Source organism: Macrobrachium rosenbergii, chromosome 8 (assembly GCF_040412425.1).
Source record: "Macrobrachium rosenbergii isolate ZJJX-2024 chromosome 8, ASM4041242v1, whole genome shotgun sequence".
NCBI lineage: Eukaryota > Metazoa > Arthropoda > Malacostraca > Decapoda > Palaemonidae > Macrobrachium > Macrobrachium rosenbergii.
The window spans coordinates 48,439,256-48,462,763 of NC_089748.1; the positions used below are offsets into that span (position 1 = coordinate 48,439,256).

The 23,508-nt window shown below is 36.1% G+C and overlaps 1 protein-coding gene across 3 annotated transcripts in view; it reads right to left on the reverse strand.

Moving 5' to 3' along the window:
* Positions 1–23,508, reverse strand: part of LOC136840819 (cytoplasmic aconitate hydratase-like) — a 70,403-nt gene that overhangs the window by 35,645 nt on the left and 11,250 nt on the right. For 2 of the 3 annotated variants that reach the window (XR_010853744.1, XM_067107741.1), the window contains exons 5-6: positions 21,051–21,196; positions 5,751–6,602 (exon numbers count right to left, since the gene is read on the reverse strand). Coding sequence is in view for 2 of the 3 variants with exons in the window: in XM_067107741.1 (XP_066963842.1) it covers positions 5,751–6,602; positions 21,051–21,196 (998 nt within the window). In the remaining variant the exon portion in view is untranslated. The remainder of the gene's footprint in view (positions 1–5,750; positions 6,603–21,050; positions 21,197–23,508) is intronic. The other variant, XM_067107742.1, reaches the window with a different exon arrangement.

Genomic DNA, 23,508 nt, shown 5'->3' on the forward strand with positions numbered 1-23,508 from the left:
CTTTTCTTATCTAAGTATATTGTACAGCAAAGGTACTACCAGATCACAGAGAAAAACCATCTACTACTACTACTACTACTACTACTACTACTACTACTACTACTACTACTTAGCAACAACTAATACTAATGTGAAACTATATTTGACCTCAAAAAGCTATGCACTTTTAGGAAAAAACACCAGTCACTTTCAGAGAAAAGAATTTATGCTGAATCTATGTCAGAAAACTGGTCGAGGTCTCCACTGCACTGCTGTACAAAACAGAAAGCAATGCAGCAGGGGCCAAGGGATGATGAAAATAACCTTTGGTAAAATCATTCAAACTCAAGAATACTATTTGTACTTCAAAGATAATCTCAAGGATGAATCTGTGTTCACTACTTGTAACTCTACACAAAGGGATTGGAAACGATGCTATCAGAGCCATCATTGCCATGATGGGACTCCTGCATACTTTAAAAAGCCAAGGAGACTTCGATCTTTCCTTTTAATTTATTGCTATGTCAAAACTCACATGTATGGTAACCCTACCAACGGTAACCCAATGTCCTCTAAAATCAGTCAAACCTCCAACCCCATCTATAACCTAGCATAATTTCTTAAATATACCTGCACGCCATTCAGAAGGCTTCTCAGTTAGGTACCATCGCATCCCTTGAAGATGAGATGGCACTGATAGCTGATGGCATCTAGCCTTCCTAGGTAGTAATCCATCCATGTATTGACCAGACCCAATATTATTCAATTCCACTACAAACTGCCAGTATTATTGCAAACATGTTACTGCTGCAATCATATGCTCAGTGCCTGAGGAAGTTTAAACTCAAAAGTATCTGGCTAACGTGTATTTCACTTACACTATACTCAAAAATGCACGAAAATTCCCAAAAAATAAAACAAACCCTAGAGCAGAGTGACTGTGAATGGGGAGAAATGAATTTTCGGCAAATGATCCGTATTTTGATAAAATAAAGGACGCATCTCATTTCATGTGGTGTTCCCTTTTAACATACCAACAGAATGCCCAGAATTATGATGAAACCCCAACACAAAGATATGTAGAGATCTTCATGGAGTTCAATTTCAGTTTCTTGACACTCAATGACATCACAGGATTCATACAGCTAAACTTGATGAAATGTCTATCGTGTTTCAGTTAAAAATTCTTTGTAACTGATAGTTAGTACTTCATACAGTCTTTATTTATCTCCCTTTGGAGTAATGTTCTAAAATTTGAGTTTTGTTCTTTTTGATAGAACTGCATAAAAAACTTGTCTATACCATATCTTTTTCCTACCTTTCATCAGCCTAACCTCTTCTCTTGATTTATACACATTTTATCAGCCACTGCAACACAAGCAAAAAAAAAAACAAAAAATCCTTTCGGAATGCAACACACAACAAGCCACAATATCTGATAATCAACAATAACAAGGTTGTTCAACTTTGTGTTTATTCTCTTCACTAAGACATGGAATTCTTTCACTGATCCCCTCATCACTTCTACTCTTGTCACAGTTCATCAGTTCACCCAGACCCAACTGGGAGGTACCAATTAGTGTTTAAATGATGCTCAATGTTCTTTGAAGTGTTTCTTTGGATCAGTTTCTCTATGCTTTTTACTTTTTTCATCAGTTCCCTTTGGTCTCTTCCCACCTAGCTGACCAACTTCTTTAACTTTCCCCCACTACAATTTTCCCCCGATCACTTGAAACCAAAGCCTTTGGGCAATGCAGACCACAAAAGATTATTTCCCCTATCTATTACCAAATAATATCCAAAAACCCAGGCACCTGCCAAAAGGTCCTCACTAAATGCCATGAAAGATTTAAGACAGTGATGGACACTTTTGTTGGGAGAGCACTTAACACCATCCTGCAGATGTACAATCTAAGAGACTGAAAATCTACCACATTTCTCAACAATGGATTCTTCATCACCATGTTGAATGGCAGGTCTAGACAAACAGTGAAAAACAGCAATAATGGCAGCAGAACAATAAAGATCCTTTAAAAGGACACAATGCAAGAAAAACACAGGAGGATGGCATCCTTAGAAAAATCATCATGGTAAGTTTCATCTTAGCAATACATTATGTACACTGTATCAAGCCAAAAAAAACCCATTTTCAAAAGTTTCCTTGGAAAAGATAAGCAGCTACTATGACAAGACTTTTTAAGATTAATGTGGGTGAACCTGCTATCACATTCAATACCAGTAACTGAAGCTGTTATTCTCTTCATGTATGGTTTGAGCTTGTTTAATTGCCAATGACAGAACCAACTCATTTCCTGACAGGGGCATCTGTGAAAGCATTATCATTTTTGGCCCTAAATGAATCATTTTTGAAAGATACAGAACATCGACTGACCTTCAGTGTAATACTTAAGTTGAGAATGAGTATGTGTTTTTGAAGACCTACTCAGGCACTGAAATGACTGATGGGGAATCAACAGAAACAAATGGTGACAGAAATAATAATTACTAAGGTTTCAAAACTGGAATGTGTGCTACTTAGCTGTAATGGCTATTACAGGCAGCCCTCACTTATCAGCGGCGTTGGTTAACAGCCTTTCGGTTTTACAGAGCTTGGCTAACGACGTCGTTAACCAGATTTTCGGTAACGATAGGCGATTTTCGGCCTCAGCAAGCGGTTTATCGGCATCGATAAGTGTCGAGAAGTGGTTTATTGGGGCTTACAACATTGTAAATGTTATTAATTACCATAATTATTGCCAATTTTCGGTTATCAGTGATTTTCAGCTGTTGGCGCTTGGCCAGGAATGGAACCCCTGCCATTAACCGGGTACTACCTATTTCTTTGCATGTAAAAGCTTACAGAAACAAAAAATCAAATTATATACCTTCATGAGTTGAATTATGAATAAAATACAGATACCCTGACATTCATTGTCAGGCTGCAAAAAATTATGTGAAAAGTTTTTATGAGCCAACAAAGATAAGATATTTTTTTTTTTTTTTTTTTTGTGAGAATAACTGCAAAATAGCATTCAACTATTCACAGACTTTTGGTTAAGTAATTTACAATTGCATTAGTTTGGCCTAGATGTGGTTAACACCACCATAGAGTACTTCAATAATATTTGCACAATAAAGGTTGTTCACCTATAAAAGTTGAGAGCCTTAATGTTTAAAAACTGGCAAGACAACTGAAGTGATACTTTTTTCCCCCTCTCAACAAAAGGCAAAAATTATCGACCAACATCACAAGATTCTAACATTGTCCTTTTACCATGACAAAAATCAAACATTACAAACTAAACATGCATCCTCAACAGTTTGTGCATTCACAGTGGAAAAACGGCAACAGTTTTGATTTATAAAGAAACTAAAGTGAATATATCAGGTTCAAAAAGCTAACAATTTTGTCACACGTGGAAATTAAGTTTCTGTGTAAGTTCACTGGCAGTGTGATGGTTGACTATCATAATTCTGTTGTCCATTTTCAAATGATATGATACAGAAGAATAAAATACCAATCTTGTACTTGAGCACTCTCTAAATGGGGGGTTTAGTAGTTAAACTGGTTTATCTTGACTCAAGTCAATGGCTGCAAGGGCCAAGAATGACTTTGTTGACAAGTAGATTATAAAAAGGTGATTAACAAAAGGTTGCCTACAAAATTAACCCCTACACTTCTGCCTTTAACTTCATTCCCTCAACTTTAGCACAATTTTCTACTTGTGGTAACAATTCAGACAATTTTGCAGTCTATGAACATGCTAAATAATTTTTTAAAACATTTTGCTTAATAATATACTGTCAAGTGTTAAAATACATATGTAAAAGCTATTCAAAATATTTAATTATTTCAAATTTTCGCAACTGTTTGTTTGGTGTTTAGCTTTACTTTTCAAAACTCCCAATTCTTATTTTTATTTGGTCCGTTTCTATTTTATTTACTTATTTATACTATGTATAGCATGCTCAAGATCCTACGGGTCTGTGATCTTATGAATTAGGTTTTGAGAAATATCAATTTCATAAACGAATGTCCACTAATACAAAAATTATTTGTCTAAAATGACAACAGTCATAATAAATGTTAAAATTTAAATTGGTGAAATGTTTCAATCAATGAACTTCTACTTTATCACCTTTTCATCGTCAAATGTGGGCCTGAAAATTTTCTCTGTAAATTACAAATTGAAAATAAGATTCTCTAAAGTGATCGCAAAATCATGTACAGTAATATTCATCAAAATTCTATTTAAATCACTGAGGTTGGAAACAAATTACAGTGATGTTAAGGCGTCATCAAGGTTTTCCTTATTTCTGCACCCTGATGTCTTATCATACTTTGATCAACAAGGCATAATGGCCTGCCTACAACAACTGAGAGGGGGGGAGGGGGGCTGGTTAAAATCTATCTCAATTCAGTCTTCCATGAAGTTCATTGTGAAAAATAATGACTTTGCCACAAAAATAAAAGCATGCCTTCCAAGGTCTTCTTTGATTACGGAAACGACAGAAGCAATGAATAATTTTTTTTATCCCAAAAATGACCTACATAAAGTGCATAAAAGATAGAAATTGCATAATCTTACGAAGAAAGATACAAGGCAACCTGTAAAATAATTTTTCCAGTGGTTTTGTCTTTCCTTTAAGTTTTGATTTTCAAACAACTAATATGTCATGCCTGAATAACTTTGTAATTTCAAAATCCTATGAAGCATAATCTGACCACAACACACAATAAATCTAGTACCATTTTACTGTACTGTGACTAGTACAATACAGTAAATAGAATACAGCTAATGACTTCAACATAGATAACAATGAAGCTACAACCTGATTCAAACAGCTTACCTACATGGGAGAGCTGTATAACTAACTAATATTTAGGAATAGTATGGTTTTGTACACAAATCGGTAACACTATCAACCATAATGAGTTATTTCTTAAATGCTTCGCTACATGGATTAGGTAAGTTTACCTTAATAAAAGCATAAAAAATAAAATCGAGCCCCAAACAGAATAAGAATGACAAAAGTTATTCATTATATGATTGACTATGTGCACTGACTCAGTGCCAACAAAAACAAATCATTTTAATATCCATGCAAAATCAAGTACAGCATGATAATGTCAATATTTCGGATACTGAATATGGTAAATTTGCGGAATTAATAGGTAGAGTAATTGTTATAAAAAATTAGAAGAAAGTGAGCATAGTATCAAGGAGGTAGAAAACTATGGTAAACATAACTTATCACAAAAAATATATCTAACAACAGAAATAATTCTATAAACAAGATTAACATTATGAACCATGCAAAACTGAAGCAATGGTAAGTTACTCAGGCTGAGGTCATACAAAACAATTAGACAAAACTTGAACATGTGCAATTAAAAACGAAAAGGTAAATCATCATCTTTAAGTCATACAAACACTCACATCCTCATCACCATTATAATACCTGAATGCCAATAAGCATAATGGTAAAATCAAGACACGTAAAAACACATCAACAGACAACCTTTAGAGTTCACATTAACTTTTTAAAATGCAGTTTTGTGGAAATCTTGACATGCCATACATGTTAGTGGACTGTACAGTGAGAAAATACCTTCTTTTAAAAAAAAAAATGTACCACACTCAAGATGACGACAAAGCTTTTTGCTACCAGTGACACAATAAAAGTGAAATAACACAAATTAAAATAAATTCAGTCACAAGCACTTAAGCATTCAGCAAACATTTACAACAACCAAACATAATGCTAACCATTCTGAAGTGCGTTCATGGAATGGACAAACTTCATCTTGAATGGGAATCCCTGGGGCATCCAGAGGTGATGGCAATGATGATACAGGTAACCGTAATGATGGGGTCTGAGAAATATCGCTCTTGGTACTACAGGTATCTGAAACTGTGCTGTCCTCTGCACTTTCCACTTTTCTTCTGCCCATGAGTCTATGACCACGTGACCTTGGCCTTAAGGATATATCTTCAATATCAGTACCACTAAAACAACATTTATCACTATCTGAAACATTCTGTCTATCTGGAGTAACAGGTCTACTGTTTGACCTGTTGCTAGAAAGATGCATATAAGGTGGCCCAGTGTAATAACTTGCATTGGTTGCTTGATGATTTATGCCTATATGGGATGAATGGGGAGGAGGAAATACTGGAGGGTGATAACCAGGCCCAAAATTTGCATGTTGATATGTTGGAAGTCCAGTCACAGGATCACTTATAGACATGTGTGTCATCGCTTGATTTAAATGAGTAGTCCCAACTGATGGAGTAGCGCATGAAAAGGCCAGAGGTTGCTGTACACCAACCATGACTGGACCAGTAATTGCAACAGAGGAAGGCATCATGTAAACAGGTTGTGACGACGGGTACATTGCAGGGCTTGAAGGCCGTGTGTGAACCACAGGGGAGGTAGGACGAGATCGGCATCCCTGAGAGTTTGGATGACGAAGGCGTTGAAGTCTAGAGGTACTACGGCCACCTGGCCTCTTCCCTCCAGAACCAGCAGACTGACAACCAGGTTGCCCATAAGATGAACAATTCCCACATGAGTCATCAGTCAACTTTTCCCCACCTCCTGGGTCGTCCCCAACACGTCTGCAGGGAGGGAGAGAGACCATCAAGCTGCTTCATCGACATCTTCACTCTCTTAAGAGCTATAATCAAGGGTATTAAGCAAAAATACACGGTACTTTTTAACTTTTAGGTTTAAGCGAAGTCTCACTAACAAATGTCAAGGGAAAAGAATGAAATTATATTTTACACCTTTCAATATCATTTCTGTATACAGCATAAGGATAATGCAAGCAGCTCTTATAATTTACTCTAAAGATTTTTCCAGGAAACGCAGTAAGGTGCTCACCATTCATACAACAAAGACACCTCACAAACAGAAAGCCAAATCTAAAACAGTTATAACAACAAATTTTCATAAGCTCTCATGACACCATCTGTAGCAGTATTTTCAACTTTACTATGAAGTAAAAACTCAAAGATAATAAGTCTACATGAAGCAATATTTCTTAGCGGTAAACTTGAAAATACATCACCTTCAAATTAATGGCTTTCTTCACAAATAAAACCTGTAAACACTGAGAAAAGCATGCAAAAAAAATTGCTTCAATAACCCCTCTCTAGCTCAACTAATGAAAAGATAGCAACATATCAGCTGAGAAAACTATTTCAAACACAAAATGTGTCTGTTTAAGAAGAAGCTCAATGACCACCCAAAAAATATTTGAACATTTACATAGGTAACTGATGAAAACAACAATTTTGTTACATGCATCCAGATCTCAACTATTCTCACCATGGATAAAAATGGAAATGCAAACAAGACCATAAAGCAGCCTAAAAACATGAATTATATTTGTACTACTTAAGATAAAATATGAAGAAAGCAAAAATTGTTGAGATACTACTTGCGGAAGTGTTCTACAGAGTGTAATGAAATATTTTTTATCACCTTATACATTACCTAATTACTGTTACTGAGCAGTCAGACCCGATCACTGGTAAAAATTCTTAACTTTTAACTAGGCCTACAGGATTTTCATTAACGATAAACAAAACCACGACAACTTAAGCAATTCTAGGCTTTTAACATGTTAACAACTGGACCAACTGAAAATGGTGATGCTAAACAAATTTCCTCAATGACTCTTGAAGTCAAAACCTTGACGTTTTCTAACAGCTGAAAACAGGAGAGTCACGTAACACATGCTCAGCATTCACTGAACTCAAGAATTAGGCCATGTTAGTCAAGTGAGAAAGACTAAACTTAGAATTATCCACAATTATTTCAGAGCTGTTCATTTTGTAATGAATAAGGCTACAATCCGATGGAAGGTTTAACCTGTTTTCTATGTTCTTTTAGATTAATTATTCCACAAAGGCTACTACAGTATTAATTTAACAATTCAATGCTTCAAAAGTACTAGAAAACCACTTACAGAATGGCTACATATGATCAAGCCGCAATAAACGTACTTTGGCGACTGTGTCAGCATCTTTATTTCCTCTTTTGCCTAAATGAGAAGGAATCCTATGAATTTTAATATCAATACTGGCTTCCTACAATTTATAAAGTGAATACAGTAATGCCTTTGCTGTAAACGAAAAATATTATGCAAATCAGTACTTTTTAAGAGCTTCTTTTTACAAAAGGGAAAGGTAGGTAGATCATCAAACTTTAATTACAATCATAGCAGGAGAAGTTTTAGTTCTGACAGAATACTAATCCTCTAATTTACCAACTCAAACTGACTTCGACTAAGGGTACTTAATGTTGTACTTATTTAAGAGCCTGTTAGTTTAAGGTACAGCACTGGATTGTGTTTTTGTGGCAGTACAGTAAACAGACCATGGTGTACAAACAATGGTAAATCACCACGTTCATATTCTAAAGAATTACAGTATTTAGCGAAAATTTACAGAACTAGAATAAATTTCATGTTCTCTACGACAAGAATTTGAGCTGTCTAGGGATAAGTCTGATAATGAGCCCAATGTATGTACTATTACCATCCCATGGAATATGAGAAGTTTTTTTAACAAAACTAATAGCATCCTCCCATTTGCATTTATATTTGATGCACATTTCCAGCTAAGTTACTAAGTGTAAGAAAAAATTAGGCAAAACAACTTTATGGCCAACAGGTATCACGTTGCATTTTATTTCTGTTCAATATTACAGCTTTCTTTTTATTTGTTTACTCCACAGAGAACTGAATCCCTGCTGAGGAGTATGTGCGTCAAATCTAATTACAGTACTGTGATACAGTATTATGAATCCACTGAACATGTACTGTAGTAGGATGAATGCAAGGTACTATACAGCCAAAAATTTGCATAAATATCATCTTTTAACACAAGGGCCAGTTGTTAGGTAATATTAACTGCAAAAATAAATTGTGAACCATTCACAAAACTACCTCGCTCACCACCATTTCCCAAATCTGATTATCACAAGGGTAAGATTTCCTATTTTAAGATTCACTTGTAATGAGGGGACCCTAAACAGTACCAAGCAGCTTATTCTACAGAAATAACACCAGCAACATGGCTACGGATTTAAATGAACTGCCAAAAATTGTTTCCTTCAAAAACGTAAGTAATGCCCAGGAACAGCAAATGATTTCACTAGTTTCTGCACATCAACACCAAAACAATTAGGATCATCCATACCGGAACATTCTAGCAAGACCCTATCTTACATTTCCACAATTATTTATGGTATGGGTACACTCGTATGCATTAAATTGCTTCTAAGCACTAAATGGTTTATTGTTTTATTTATTACACTTACTCTGTTCAAATTACAGCAAACATGACCCAGTAAATGTTCCAATCAGGCATCGTTTCATTTATTTTTACCTCAACCTTGTGCTTCCATGCTGCTAAGGGGTAATGGAGCAGTTATTCCTTTGAGAATAACTTGAAAGGACACAAGATTGGGTACTGTCAGTGTTTATTCCTAATACTCTAAAAATAATGTATAACAATAAGTTGAGAACATTGAAGGTCCACAATTTAATTGTACCCGAAAACTTTCATTTTAAATATGGAAATCTTGAATAAGAAACAAGAACGCTAGAACATATAGAATTCTATATAATTTCCTTACTTTCTTATTTGCTGCTGCAGACTCTGACACTTTTCCTTAAAAGAAGGCTTAACCAGAGAACATACCCAGAACATTATTCGTGCCTTAATCTGCCTACCAATTGTATCTCGAGATATATTTCCCTTACTCTTTTTTATCTTGAAAAGATGAGAGTGTGTTTGTCAAGCAGAGGGTAGTTCCAAGGCCTTGCGAAGCCCCACGTACAACCATAACCCACTCAACATAACAAAAACACACAAACCATCTGCCTGTCAGCCATTCCTTAGCAATCAAATTTTAAAAATTTAAATAAAGTTCAGAGTAAAAAATGCTTAAAAAAAAGGAGAAAAAATTTATTTCGCATTTAGGAATGAGAAAATAACAGTATACAAATCTGCAATATTTCTAACTTTCTTATTTGGAAACAAAAACACTTTTTTTAAAGAAACCTCTTGAAGAGAAACCTCAAATTTTCTCAATTTTTGCCCAATGGATTTTATACAATTATATATATATATATATATATATATATATATATATATATATATATATATATATATATATATATATATATATATATATATATATATATATATATATATATATATATATATATATATATATATATATATATATATATATATATATATATATATATATATATATATATATATATATATATATATATATATATATATATATATATATATATATATATATATATATATATATAAGCATCAACAAAATTAATCCTGTTTGAGGCTTAGCTGAATTATGGAAAAGTCAGGTTCAGTAGCGTAGCTTCAGAATGATCACCTAGCTGTAGCCTTGAAGAGATCTTCTCAGGGATCTTCAGTGGTGGTAATACCCCTTAACCCTTAAACGCCTATTGGACGTATCATACGTCGACTAAAATTGTCTGTTGGGTCCTTGGGCGTGCCGTCGTCGACTACAAAAATTTCAACCTTCGTCAACTGACTCGACCAAATGGTCGAAAAAGCAATTGTAAGCTAAAACTCTTACATTCTAGTAATATTCAATCATGTACCTTCATTTTGCAACAAATTGGAAGTCTCTAGCACAATATTTCGATTTATGGTGAATTTTGAAAAAACTTTTTCTTACGCTTGCGAGCGGTAACTCAGCCGAAATTTCTAAATTCTTTCGTCATTTTGTTGTAATTTTTGCACTGTTCTATATTAGCCATTACATAAAGTTTTATATATGAAAATGTGCACAATTTCATGTACAATACAGCAAATACAATCCATGGTTGTAGCTTTATCAGTTTGGAAATATTTTCATATAAACCACGATAACTGCCAAAATTTCAACCGGTCAACTTTCACTTTCGACCGAAATGGTAAAAACGCAATTTTAAGCTAAAACTCTTACGATCTAATAATATTCAATCATTTACCTTCATTTTGCAACCAACTGGAAGTCTCTAGCACAATATTTCGATTTATGGTGAATTTTTGAAAAAACTTTCTTATGTCCGCCAGAAATTCTTTACATCGCGTTGTCGTAATGTTTGCACTGTTTTATATTAGTCGTTACATAAAGTTTTATATATGAAAATGTGCGTAATTTCATGTAGAATACAACAGAAAATAACTCATAGTTGTAGCTTTTATCAGTTTTGAAATATTTTTTCATATAAATCACGATAACTGCCAAAATTTCAACCTTCGGTCAACTTTAACTTAATCAAAATGGTAAAAAACGCAATTATAAGCTAAAACTCTTACATTCTAAGTAATATTCAATCATGTACCTTCATTTTGCAACAAACTGGAAGTCTCTAGCACAATATTTCGATTTATAGTGAATTTCTGAAAAAAATTTTTTTCCTTATGTCTTGCCATAAGTAACTTTCGGCCGAACATCTCAGAAATTCTTTCGTCATGTTGTGTGTGTTTGCATCGTTTTAAATTAGTCGTTACATAAACTTTTTTATATGAAAATGTGCGCAATTTCATGTAGAATACAACAGAAAATAGCTCATGGTTGTAGCTTTATCAGTTTGAAATATTTTCACATAAATCATGATAACTGCAAAATTTCAACCTTCGGTCAACAATTTAACGCGACCCGAAATGGTAAAAAACTCAATTGTAAAACTAAAACTCTTGCATTCTAGCAATATTCAATCGTTTAACTTCATTTTGCAATAAATTGGAAGTCTCTAGCACAATATTTCGATTTTATGGTGAATTTTTAAAAACATTTTCCTTCGCCTGCGCTGTAACTCGGCCGAACATCTCAGAAATTCTTTCGTCTCATTGTCGTAATATTTGCACCGCTTTATATTAGTCGTTACATAAAGATTTATATATGAAAATGTGCACAATTTCATGTACAATACAACAAAAAATAACTCATGGTTGTAGCTTTATCACTTTTTGAAATATTTCCATAAAATCACGATAAATAGAAAAATTCGACTTTCGGTCAACTTTAACTCGGCGAAATGGTTTAAAACTGCAGTTGTAGCTAAAACACTTACAGTCTAGTAATATTCAATCAATTAGCTTCATTTTTTCAACAAACGGGAAGTCTCTAGTAATAATATTTCGATTTATGGTGAATTTTGAAAAAACATTTTTTTACATCCGTGCGTTAAGATTCATGCATCATTTTGTGATAATATTTTCTCTGTGTTGCTTTTGATTTTAAAATTTGTTATATACCAAAAATCATCGCAATTTAGTTGTACAATATAATAAAAAAATTAACTCATTGGCTTTAACCGTTTTTGCTTTACAAGATTTGTATACAATTATATACTCCGAGTTTTTTTTTCGATTGTATATTCCAATATTTATATATGATAATGATATTTTTTCATTTCTGATGGTTGCATACTAAACTTCAGGCAATGACAAAAAAAAAAAAGCCAAAAATGAACTCTTAATCTTATAAACTAAGCGTGGTGTGATTTTTGAAAAAACTTTTTCGGCTTTCGGCGCTAACTCACCGAACGCTGCCGGCATACGGGAGACGTTTTTGTAAATAGGGCTTCAGCGTTAAAGGGTTAAGTAAAGTGACTTTTGACCAGACAGCAGTACATCACGTGAAGAATAAGTGATGGGATAATGTCAAAAAGCTTAACTTTTGAAATAGGCACACAAGGAGTGGGTTGATGTGTCACCTGGCCATAGACAACATGAGGGGAGATGCAAACAATGTAAGTAATGTGTTAAGGTTTGTCTCTAGAAGACGTGACTACAGAACGTCTAAGCTAGGGAAGCTCTTCCTACCATCAGACTGGTTCTTGAATCTGAAGGTCTGTATATAGTTTTTTTGGTATCTTTTGGGAATGCAGCAAATAGTTATAGGTTTACTGTTCAGTGCAACCAGATCCAGTGACCTGGAAGCTGGAAGCAATACTGCAATCCTGGGACAACCCGGACACCCAGCATCCGTGCCTTTCTACCTCATCAGATGAACCTGGTCAATCTCAGGACTTCCAACAATATGAAAATGACAATGGATGACTGATAAGCCTGGGAGTCTTTTCTTTTGCAAAAAGCTTCTCACACAGCTACACTTTCTGAAGTTCCCCAAAAACCTCAAGATGCTTTGGTTTTATGTTTGGAGGTTTTCTAGTTAGAACTCCATGGTTGGGGTTCTCTCAAACAGCAGCCAGGCCATCGGGAGACTAGTCAAACCTTAACCAACAAACTTTATAAAGCTAAATGGAGTTTATTCTGTATTTAGTACCATGAAAGGGGCAAGAAATAAATAAAGTCTACTATTCAAACAACTGAAGACTTTTTCTGTTTCCAAGGTTACAGGTCTGCCTTTGTACAAGTATTTAAATTTTGAGGACTAGATATTGGAGTTACAGTAAGCTGCAGGATTTATCCAATATTTCGACAAGTTGGTTCTCTGAAGGGTGCATGAACCATCACAGTAGGAACTGGCACCAATTCTCCAAGCTGCCATACGAGCCTTTAGAGGTTTTCCATGCTTGATCTCTTACTGTTTGCTTCTTGCACATGGATCAGCAAGCTGCCTGCATTTTTGGGCAAGGTTATACAAGCAGGAAGATCAACATCAACTGGTTTGTCATGTGCTCCTAAATTTGTGGTGAACAATCTGTTGTCTAGTAGTCCATACCTTACCAATGCAACTTCATCACTACTTCCTTGTTTTCAACAGTGGGTAAGTTAAATGACCTGCTTTTTACCCTGAGAACCATCTGGGACTACTGGTGAGGAACCAAAGGTCTATAGAGGCAACAACTCTGGGCTACTCATTTCTATGGGTCAACGAAAAAGCAGGAATTCTAAGAATATCAATTTGTATTGGTTGAGACCAGTCACCCTACATTCCTAAAGGGATAAGCCAGAGGTAAGAAGTTCCCCCTTCTTGGTTGTTTGGTAGTTTTTAAACAATATAGACATATCTTCAACTCTGGATGAGGTTACCTGGGAGTGTAAGTCTACTTTTAAGCATTTTCAGCTCACGAAGATAACACTAACAGTTACATCGGTTCTTGTTGGCAGTGGTGGTTGTGGTAAGCCAAAATTTAACCATGGGGGAAAGATGCCGGGAGTCTTCATCTTCACTTCCAAATAATTTACCCTCATCCAGGTTCTTCCTTAGAGTCTTTGGATATTTAACTAATCAATCAACCCCATCAGTTACTAGAGCCCCCAAGCACTCTCTCTGATCCACCCGACACTTGTAAACAACCTGAGTCTCCCAGTTTCATGGCCTGCCACCTAAACTAAGAATCATACACATCAGTCATAAAATGATTTCCACCTCCAAACTCCTTAAATCTTGTTGCTTCCTGTTCAGACAACACTAACAATGAGGATGGTAGTTAGTTCCCACCAAAGGAATCAGATGATGCAAGTGTGAACGATCACATTAGAAACTTGAAGACTAAGAATGAGGGCTACTAACTGATAGATTTGTATTAAAAATTAAAAAAAAATAGTTGTTTGTTATAAGAAATTTAGTTTTTGTCAGATTTCAAACATCAGAAATCCCAATAATAACACACATCATGTTTGTTAAAACTATATGGGTTCTTTTAAAAACTTATTTACATTGTCATTCCTACTGTCACCAAAATATCTTTTTGACAACTTTCGTCTCCAAGTGTTACCGCAAGATTCAGCAGTACGAAAATACAATTTCACTAACACCTGTTCTTACAACAAAGCACTAATCTGCACTTAATTATTGACAAGGTATGACTGTTCCCATCCCATCAAGCACCTTTTCTTTTCCTGATCTAGCATCTGTCCTATTTACTAAAAAAAAAATTTGTTTCGCATTTCTTTACAGCATGTAAAATAAAATTTTTATGGTCTACTTATTCTGGCAATTGAGGATGATATCTTCATTGCTATAACCTGAATTTAAACTGCAAATAGAGTGCATGTACATATAAAAATAAACTGTTACATTTTTGGGGAGGGGATCAAGTAGTAATTTTTGTAAAAGCAGAAAAATATAATTTGCTCATTAAGAACCCATTAATTATAAACAGTCTTACTTCTGTAAAAAAAAGGCTCTTCACATTCACCAACTACTTAAATCCTAAGAGACAAAGACTCACTGCACAAGACCAGATCACACTCCATCACCCCCCACCCCAAACAAGCCTCATTCTTTAGCGATACTTCATTGAAGCATAACACACAGTACCCTCCTCCCTTCCCCAAACTTTGTTGGTGAGGTTGGCATGGAAAAGTGAAGCCTTGGGGGATGATGAAGTGTGGTCTGGGCACTTTGTCTTTCATAATCTAACAAGTTGGTGAAATTATAGAGCAGTTTGCTTTAATTGTTGAGACAATTTTCTTTAAAAAAATCTGTTTTTTCAATGCAAACCCGTTACTTCAACTTAGCTTATTCATGCATTGTGTAGAAATCCCAAGCACATCAATTCCCTCACAGAAGAAAAGAAAGTTTTAGTGGCACAAGTGGGTTATTGTACATGCCTATGGTACCTAGGTCTCCAATAGCTAACTGAATCATTCTTTGCACAGTCTGCTACAGCTGCAAAAGAACTGAGGAGCCAGAAGAGCAATGCTGCTAAAGTAACAGGGTGGTATAAAATTTTCAATTACATTTACTTCATCAGAAAACCATTATTTTAACATAACCTGAACAGCAACTGAGGCAGCCTGAATAGCAACTTGGGTAGGATGTGCACTGAGCTGCTACTGTCCTGGAGGAGAATAAGTACCTGAAGGGACAACGACTCCATGGAAAGAAGTGTAAATAAACCAAAGACCCTAAGTGGAACACAGAGCCCTGAACACAGCATGAATAAAACAGGAAATTTACAAAAGGGTGTGTGGCCTCAAACAAAACTCTCTCTCTCTCTCTTGCAAAACAGTCATGTATTGATGGTTACAGGAATTAAAAACACAAACCTCCAAGCAGAAGCTTATTCTAAAGTTCATACAAGTTCTCACTGAACAAGAGAAGGTAATCTTGCATCTGATATGCTACAAAAGTTGAGTCAACCTCAAAATTCCAGTAGTGGCAACAGAAATGAACTCATCCTTTGGTGATGCAAAAAAGTGCACTGACTGCAGCAAACAAGTGAAGGACAAGAGGGCCCAGAAAGTTACTGTTGCTTGGTGAATTAAAGTTCTATGGGATCTCAATCCCTGATGAAGCAGCCATACTTTTCTAAATCTAATGGAGTCACAGGGATTGTAGACAAAGATCCTCATATTGAAGAATTCCTGAGAGAAAGTAATCAATGGCTCCATTTAACTAAGACTTTTTAAGCTGATTTAAACATCTGAACAGATACCAATGGTCAAGGTCTTTGTATACATTGGAAAGGAAGCACTACAATGAATGAAAAGAAAAAGACTAGATACTTTCTTGTCAAATAATTTTGAGTAGAGAAAAATTACTGGTAGCACTGGACTTTGAGAGCCTGAATTGAAGGAAACTTTTCCTAAACATAAAAACTGCAGATACCATTTGTAGGAGGAGAAGTATAGGCATCAACCCTGCAGATCACTTAAGTGATTTACAAAAAGATGTCTATTCCTATCAGAATAGCAGTGCTAAATCATGAAAACCCCTAATACAGCTCTCCAAAAATTAAGATGACTAGGCAAACTGTTATCCTTGCCCTTCAAAGCTGTCATGAGAAAAATTGAGAGCAACAAAAAATCAGAAACAATTATTTCAAGCCTAATGGCAGTCTTCTATGTCAATGTCAAACCCTGAATGACTGAAGAAATGAATGATCAGAGGCATTTCATAACAAAAAATTATATGAGCATTAGTAGGAAGTTGTTAGCACTCAAGCAGAAGCTAATTCTTGAAAGGCATCTGCTAGTATCTAGGGCTGAATAAATCATCAGCAAAGAACAAAATCCAAAACATGATAGCAAAGAGGGCATGCAGAGAAAAAACAACTGCTGAGAGGCTGCAGAACCACAGGCTAGCAATGAATACTTGAGAAACCTGCAGCATAGCTGTACTGAAGTTTGCAGGTAGTAGCTGAAAGCAGGACCTTAGGCAAACTTGTAGGCAAGAGAATGAACTTCTGACAATATCCACTCCTACAATGATTCATGCCCTCCAGGTAACTCTTGTTTTGCTGCCATTCAAGAAAATGGTACTGGTATCAACTAAAAGTAAGGAAGAAAATACTGGCACTGTCTGCTAGAGAAAGAAAAAGTGCACTGGGGAAAGAAAGAGTGAGAACAAGAGCCAAGATTTGATAATGGACTGTTGTTTGGTAGGCTACACACCAATGACTATAAAGGGAAGTGGCAAATGATAGATGAAACTGGAACAGAAACATGGCTACATGAAATAGTACTGCAGGTATTTTCCTGTAATTAGAACAAACCATAATGATCCAAGGTCTTCAAGCGAGTACAATCAGTGAAAGGAGTGTAGTAGCTGGCTGGATGGAACAAAAAAGGAGTCAAATCAAGGAAGGCTAGATGTGACTATCAACTGTGCTGTACCCAGTGTTTTAGTTGTACTACCCCTGCCAAGGGCAGTTATACTGGTCTTATGAAAAGATGCCTTAAACAAGGATGGAGTTGGAGCTTGGAGGGTATTAGAGGTGGTCAGGCACAAGTGCTTGCTGTTGTTGGCTTTGACGGGTGCTGAGGACTTAAGGATGAGATGGGCCTGAAGCAGGAGACCCTACAGAAGACAGATGGCACACACACACACAAGCAGGAAGAACATGAAAATGGAGGCAGGCAATGATCTGTCAGGAGAACTTGCCCAAGCAAATAAGAAAACAGTGGCCTGGACCTGGCAGCAAGAAGAATGAATGAATGAAAGTATTATGAGGAGGCAAGCAACAGAAGGTGTAGCTTGAGTCCACGAAATATTAAACTGGAATTTCTGGCTTACATGAATAAAACAGCAGACACAGAGCTTGGAAGTAAATGAGCACTGCTGTATATGAAGAAACTGGACACAGCTGTACGAAGACATGAAGCAGGATTCTTCAGTAAGAAAAATGGGTAGGGCAATCAACAAATACAGCACTGTCACTAGGAGGTAGGGGTGAGACAGTGTTAGGAGAGCAAAGGGAGGTTCCTCACCAGCACTCTACCAGAGATAGGAGCAGGGCTGATGTTAAGGACCTAGTGGAAATAAAACATGAGAGAGAAGGCGCAAGAAACAGAGATTCAGCATAAACAAAGGTTGCCAAAAGGAGACAGGAGTTATAAACATTACTGCCACTGATGCACTAGGGGGAAGCAAACAAACTGGTATTAACTACGAAGAAGAAGAGGAGTAGAAGAAATGGTTAGCTTGGTTAGAAAAGCCCACAGATCATAAACAAATGCCTGTGAGGCAGGGTGACAAGGAATAACAGGAATCCCAAGGACTCAAACACCACCACCCCCATGACTGGCAGATCAGTGGGGACTGCAACAGAACAGGTAACCAAGAAACACTAGATGTGGAGGACCACTAACATTGCTACTGGCACCTGAACTTACCCTGCAGAGCAAGATGCCACTGGCTCAGGAATACCGGACAATAAAACTAACCAATTCTGGAAACCAAACAGCTCCAAGCTATGCTTGTACCATTTTAAGTATTAAACTTAACTTTCATGAAAACAGCAGTTATCCATTATGCATACATAAAAAATTCCTTAGAAACAAAATACAACAGAAAAAAATGATAGTGGAAAAATTCCACTAGCAGCTAAAACAGACAAAAAGAAACAAATACAAGAAACTTAGCAGAAAAATAAATGCAGTATTGTTCAAATAAACTCAACAAACTCACAACAGTACAGATCATTCTCTTAATATGTAAAATATATAGTCAACAGATTGCCTTGCATACTGAATTCACATTTTAGAAACAATTCTTACAGGAATTAATATATTGCATATGGATTTAACTAAAAGTGATAGTTAAATCGGAATAAAACTGGAATAAAACAGAGTAACCCAAAATGGTTCCAAATATCTGGGAATCTCTTGGAGACATTAATCAGTCAGCAATCACTAAAAATAATTCTCTTAGAGACATTAACCAGTCAGCACTTACGAAAAGTTCTCCTAAGATATGTTAACCAGTCAGCACTCACAATTATTCTCTTGGAGATCTTGACCAGTCTGTATTAAAAAAAACTGTCCAGTCAACTGCCAAAGACTTTGGCGACCATAAGCATATGCACTAACCTACCTGAGCCACTTGATCCCTTTCTTTTACAAGTAAACTGATGTTACTGGGATTCTAACACAATGCAAGAACAGGCAATAAAAAAGTAATGGGAGTGTGATTTATTTAAATCTAAATGTGCTTAAAACTTGCAAAAACCTGTATGAATTAGATATATGGTAATTAATTATCTTGTGCTTAAAAACTGTTTATAGTATAAAAAAGTTTTCATACAATGCCTTTCATTATAAAATAGCTTTACACTTTGCGGGCAAATCCAGGTGCACAAAGCAAAACTTTCAAGTAGAGAAAAAAAACCACTGAGAATGCTTGGCCAACTCCCCCATCTAGACAGGAAGCTACCAAAATCATTCAGCTGTGCCAGACTTCAATTAACAGAGAGGTGTAAGGAGAAAGCCACTCGAGTTTATGATGAGTTTTTTATTAAAATGGTTTTATTGTAAAAACAGCTTGTTAATACAACCCAGTCACGATAAATTTGCCTAAACTGCTTTTGGGGGGAGGACAATGTAAAAAGCAGAAGAGGGAGAAGTACCATAGGTCCACTTCTAGAAAGCGGAGTTGGCATGAATAGGATGAAAGGAGAGCTTCCGTGAGATGAAGTTGAAATGTAAAAATCTCCAACACTAAGAGGTTTCCAAAAGTAAGGCATCTACTGTACAGTGAAAGGAAAACCCCAATGGCAGACATACACCAAATAATGTAAGGTTACTTCAGGTTAAAAATGCTTCCAAATGCCAGAGGACAATTATGAATGATCCAATCATTTACATGTGAGAACATGGCCTGCTGTGATGATGGGTCCCTCAAGGATGAAACTTAGCAGATGTTATCTGACAGCAAACTATGATAAACACAGCAGCTTGATAACTGTTAACAGCACATACATACAAGCACAATCCTGAACACCCAGTGAACTTTAAATAAAATATGAAAAGAGAAGTTTATTCATAAATATGGGAGACTAAAATGGTGCAAAAAAAAAAAAGGGAAGTAAGCAACTCGTGATAACGACACAGCGCAACAGCTGTCAGTCATGGACACAAGAGTAACATGAAAAAAACTAGAAATAGCAAAGAAATGTTAGTGCAGTGAAAATGAATGATAAGGCACAGGATAAAACTACAGAGGTGTTGGAAGTCTCTGAAAGAAGACAGAACTAGTGTAAATGAAGACACACCAACTCTTGACAGGAAGCTACCATAACTAACTGTTAAGGGCTGGCCAGGCATATGCAGAGGTTTGTATCTCTACCTGAACATTCTTTTTGTGTACCAGAATGTGTCCTGCAGTGTTTGGCTATTTTATGATTAATGGGTTGTATTAACAACACAAATCTCAATAAAAGAGGAAGTATTTTCAAACTTTGTCAATAGTAAAGAAGAATAAAATTCAAAATATTCCACACTGATACCAAGTTTAACCAAAGTCCCAGTTTTTAACATGGAAAATAAAAACACAATAGCTTAAAAGTTTTTTGAATCCAGCTCATTGACATCCACACAAAACTGGTGCTTTATTTCAAGATAAATATGCCATGAATACTACATACCTCTTGTATCAACCTTAATCAATACTGACATGCAATGCCACTTCTAATTGCTTTAAGCATCCATTCCCACAAAATCCAAACCTCCAAAACAACATTCAAAAGCATACTGATCACTCTACAAAGTTTCCAGACACAATTACAGCATATAGATTAACTCATATGCAGCATCTCAATAGCATTCTCAACTAAAACAAATGAAAACAGAAAGTGTGTGAACACTTACGTTCGCGAAAACTCTACTTGGACGGAATGATCAATGACAAGGTCCGCAGGGCAAATGGGATTGATGCGCTGCGGATCGCCACCCAGTTCTTTGACGGCATCACGCATGGCTGCAAAATCCACAACTGCCGGCACACCAGTGAAATCCTAAAACACAAATGTTTATGTTGAAGGTCATCACAGATACAACAAACGTTACATTTTCAAAAATTTCTATTCTGACTGACTTAATTAAGAGTTTATCTCATTCAATAAATTTTAAAATACTAAAGGTCATCACAGATACAAAAAACATGATACAAAAAACATATCTTTTAAAACTTCTGTTTTAACTTCATACATCAATATAACTTAATAGGCCAGATAAATTACACAACAACTTAAACACAGAAGATTTATATGGTCTACCTGTGATGATTCAGATTTTATTGTCTGATGACTTGATTCTCCACAAATCATCCATTTACCTTCAGTAAATGTTGAAAAGTTGCCAATGTCCCACATTGGATAACAGAATAGTTTTTCTGGTGTATTTCCATGCGTATTCAACTAATCTGATGGAGATGTTCATTGGAAATCCATTGTTTTGGAGCTGAGGGTATTCGAACTGCAACTCCAAAAGTATGGATTTCTGGCAAAAAATCTCCATCAAATTCGTTGAAAAGGCATGAATATACACCAGCAAAACTATTCCATTATCCAGCATGGGTGTAAAAACTCTTGACTTACGAAATCATGAACCATGGCTATGTGCAACGACATTCGAACAATGTTTACATTCTGTGCAACAACAAAACTTGTCAGTACGTCACTGTTCTAGTTCGTATTTTTCTCATGGCTTCGGTTACAGTTTTTCGCATGATATTTAGCATTCGCTAACCTAACCACACCAAATTTAGCCTAACCTACAGGGACAACTGGTCACTGCTTCCCATTTTTCCTAGCCAGGGGCTTTGTCCCCTGGACCCCCCATTGATGGCCACTGGTCACTAAAAAATGGAAAAAAGAACAAAAAAAACAACAGGAAATGGCTTTGGCAACAGTTACAGTTTTACGCGTACTTTATGGCATTAGCTAACCTAACTACACCAAACCTAACCTACAGGGCCAACTGGTCACTGCTTCCTGCTTTTTCCTAGCCGGGGGCTTTGCCCCTGGACCCCTGTTAATAGCCACTGGTCACTAAAACCTGGAAATGGCTTTGGCAATGGTTACAGTTTTCTGCATACTTTTTGGCTTTAGCTAACCTAACCAGACCATACCTATCCTAACCTACTGGGCAAACTGGTCACTGCTCCTCATTTCTCCTACCCAGCCGGACCCCCATGGATGGCCACTGGCCACTAAAAAATGAAATAATAAAAGAATAAACGGAAATGGCTTCGACAACAGTTTTATGAAGTCCATCATTATATAAACTACCGTGAAATATTATGTCTAAATTTGGTCTGTTTGTCAAATGTGTCAAATACCTGCAATTCATAAAATAAAATTATTTACCTTAATTACTGTCGGAATTTCCAATCAATCATCAGTGGCCGGAAAGTCTTCTGGAAGTTGACAGGGTTGATTTCTGAGAGGCTTATAAAGTTTAACAGCCTCAAGGAGGAAGTAGTGTTGAGCATTGTCACCGAAAAAGTCCAAAAACAAGTATTGACCAAAGTACTGTACTGTTCGAAGTACTTTTTGACATTTTTCCAGTTGTTCAATAGTCTGTGTATGAACACTGCGACCATCTGGATCCAAGAAATTCTCGTTTTTGAAAGGGTCCTGTTGGCAGCCCACCCATAACTTATAACAACAGATCCCTCACGAACAAATTTCTCAATTAATGGTATGAGGGTAGCTCCACTTCTGTCCTGCCCTTCTGAAGAGGGCCCAGGAAATTCTTTTTGGAGACATGCTCTATCCCCCCAAAAAACCCAAACATTATTCAAATGTCTCCCTCTCTCATACTTCCCTTTTCCGAAAAAGGTCTCGTCTATTTCAACAATGACCCCCCGACCACCGATGGGTTCTTGATTATTTAGCCAGCTTACGGTAACTTCAGAACAAAAATTGTGCCAGTCAATGCTCATTCATCGAGACCACTGCAAGCACTTACACACAGTATCGTGCTTCAAAGACTTGTCAAGCCAATGGTTAAAAAATAAACCTATTTTCCATAGGGGTATGTGAGTACAGAATTGTCCGAAAATGTGCCTTTGTACAGATTGACGGTATAAGAGCATTGCTTCCTTTTCTTTGCCCCTGCGATCTTTATATATCATTCACAATAAAATTGATGGCAATCACTACGATATGCGCACTGTCTGTTGCAATTAGGGCAAATTACTCCCTTGGGCAAATCTCTGTGAGACTGCAAATAATAAATAAAATGTTCACTTTTGAATGGAAATTTCGAATGAATAGCCACTGATCATAATGACAACCATTACAAGTTGCCTCTACAATACCCA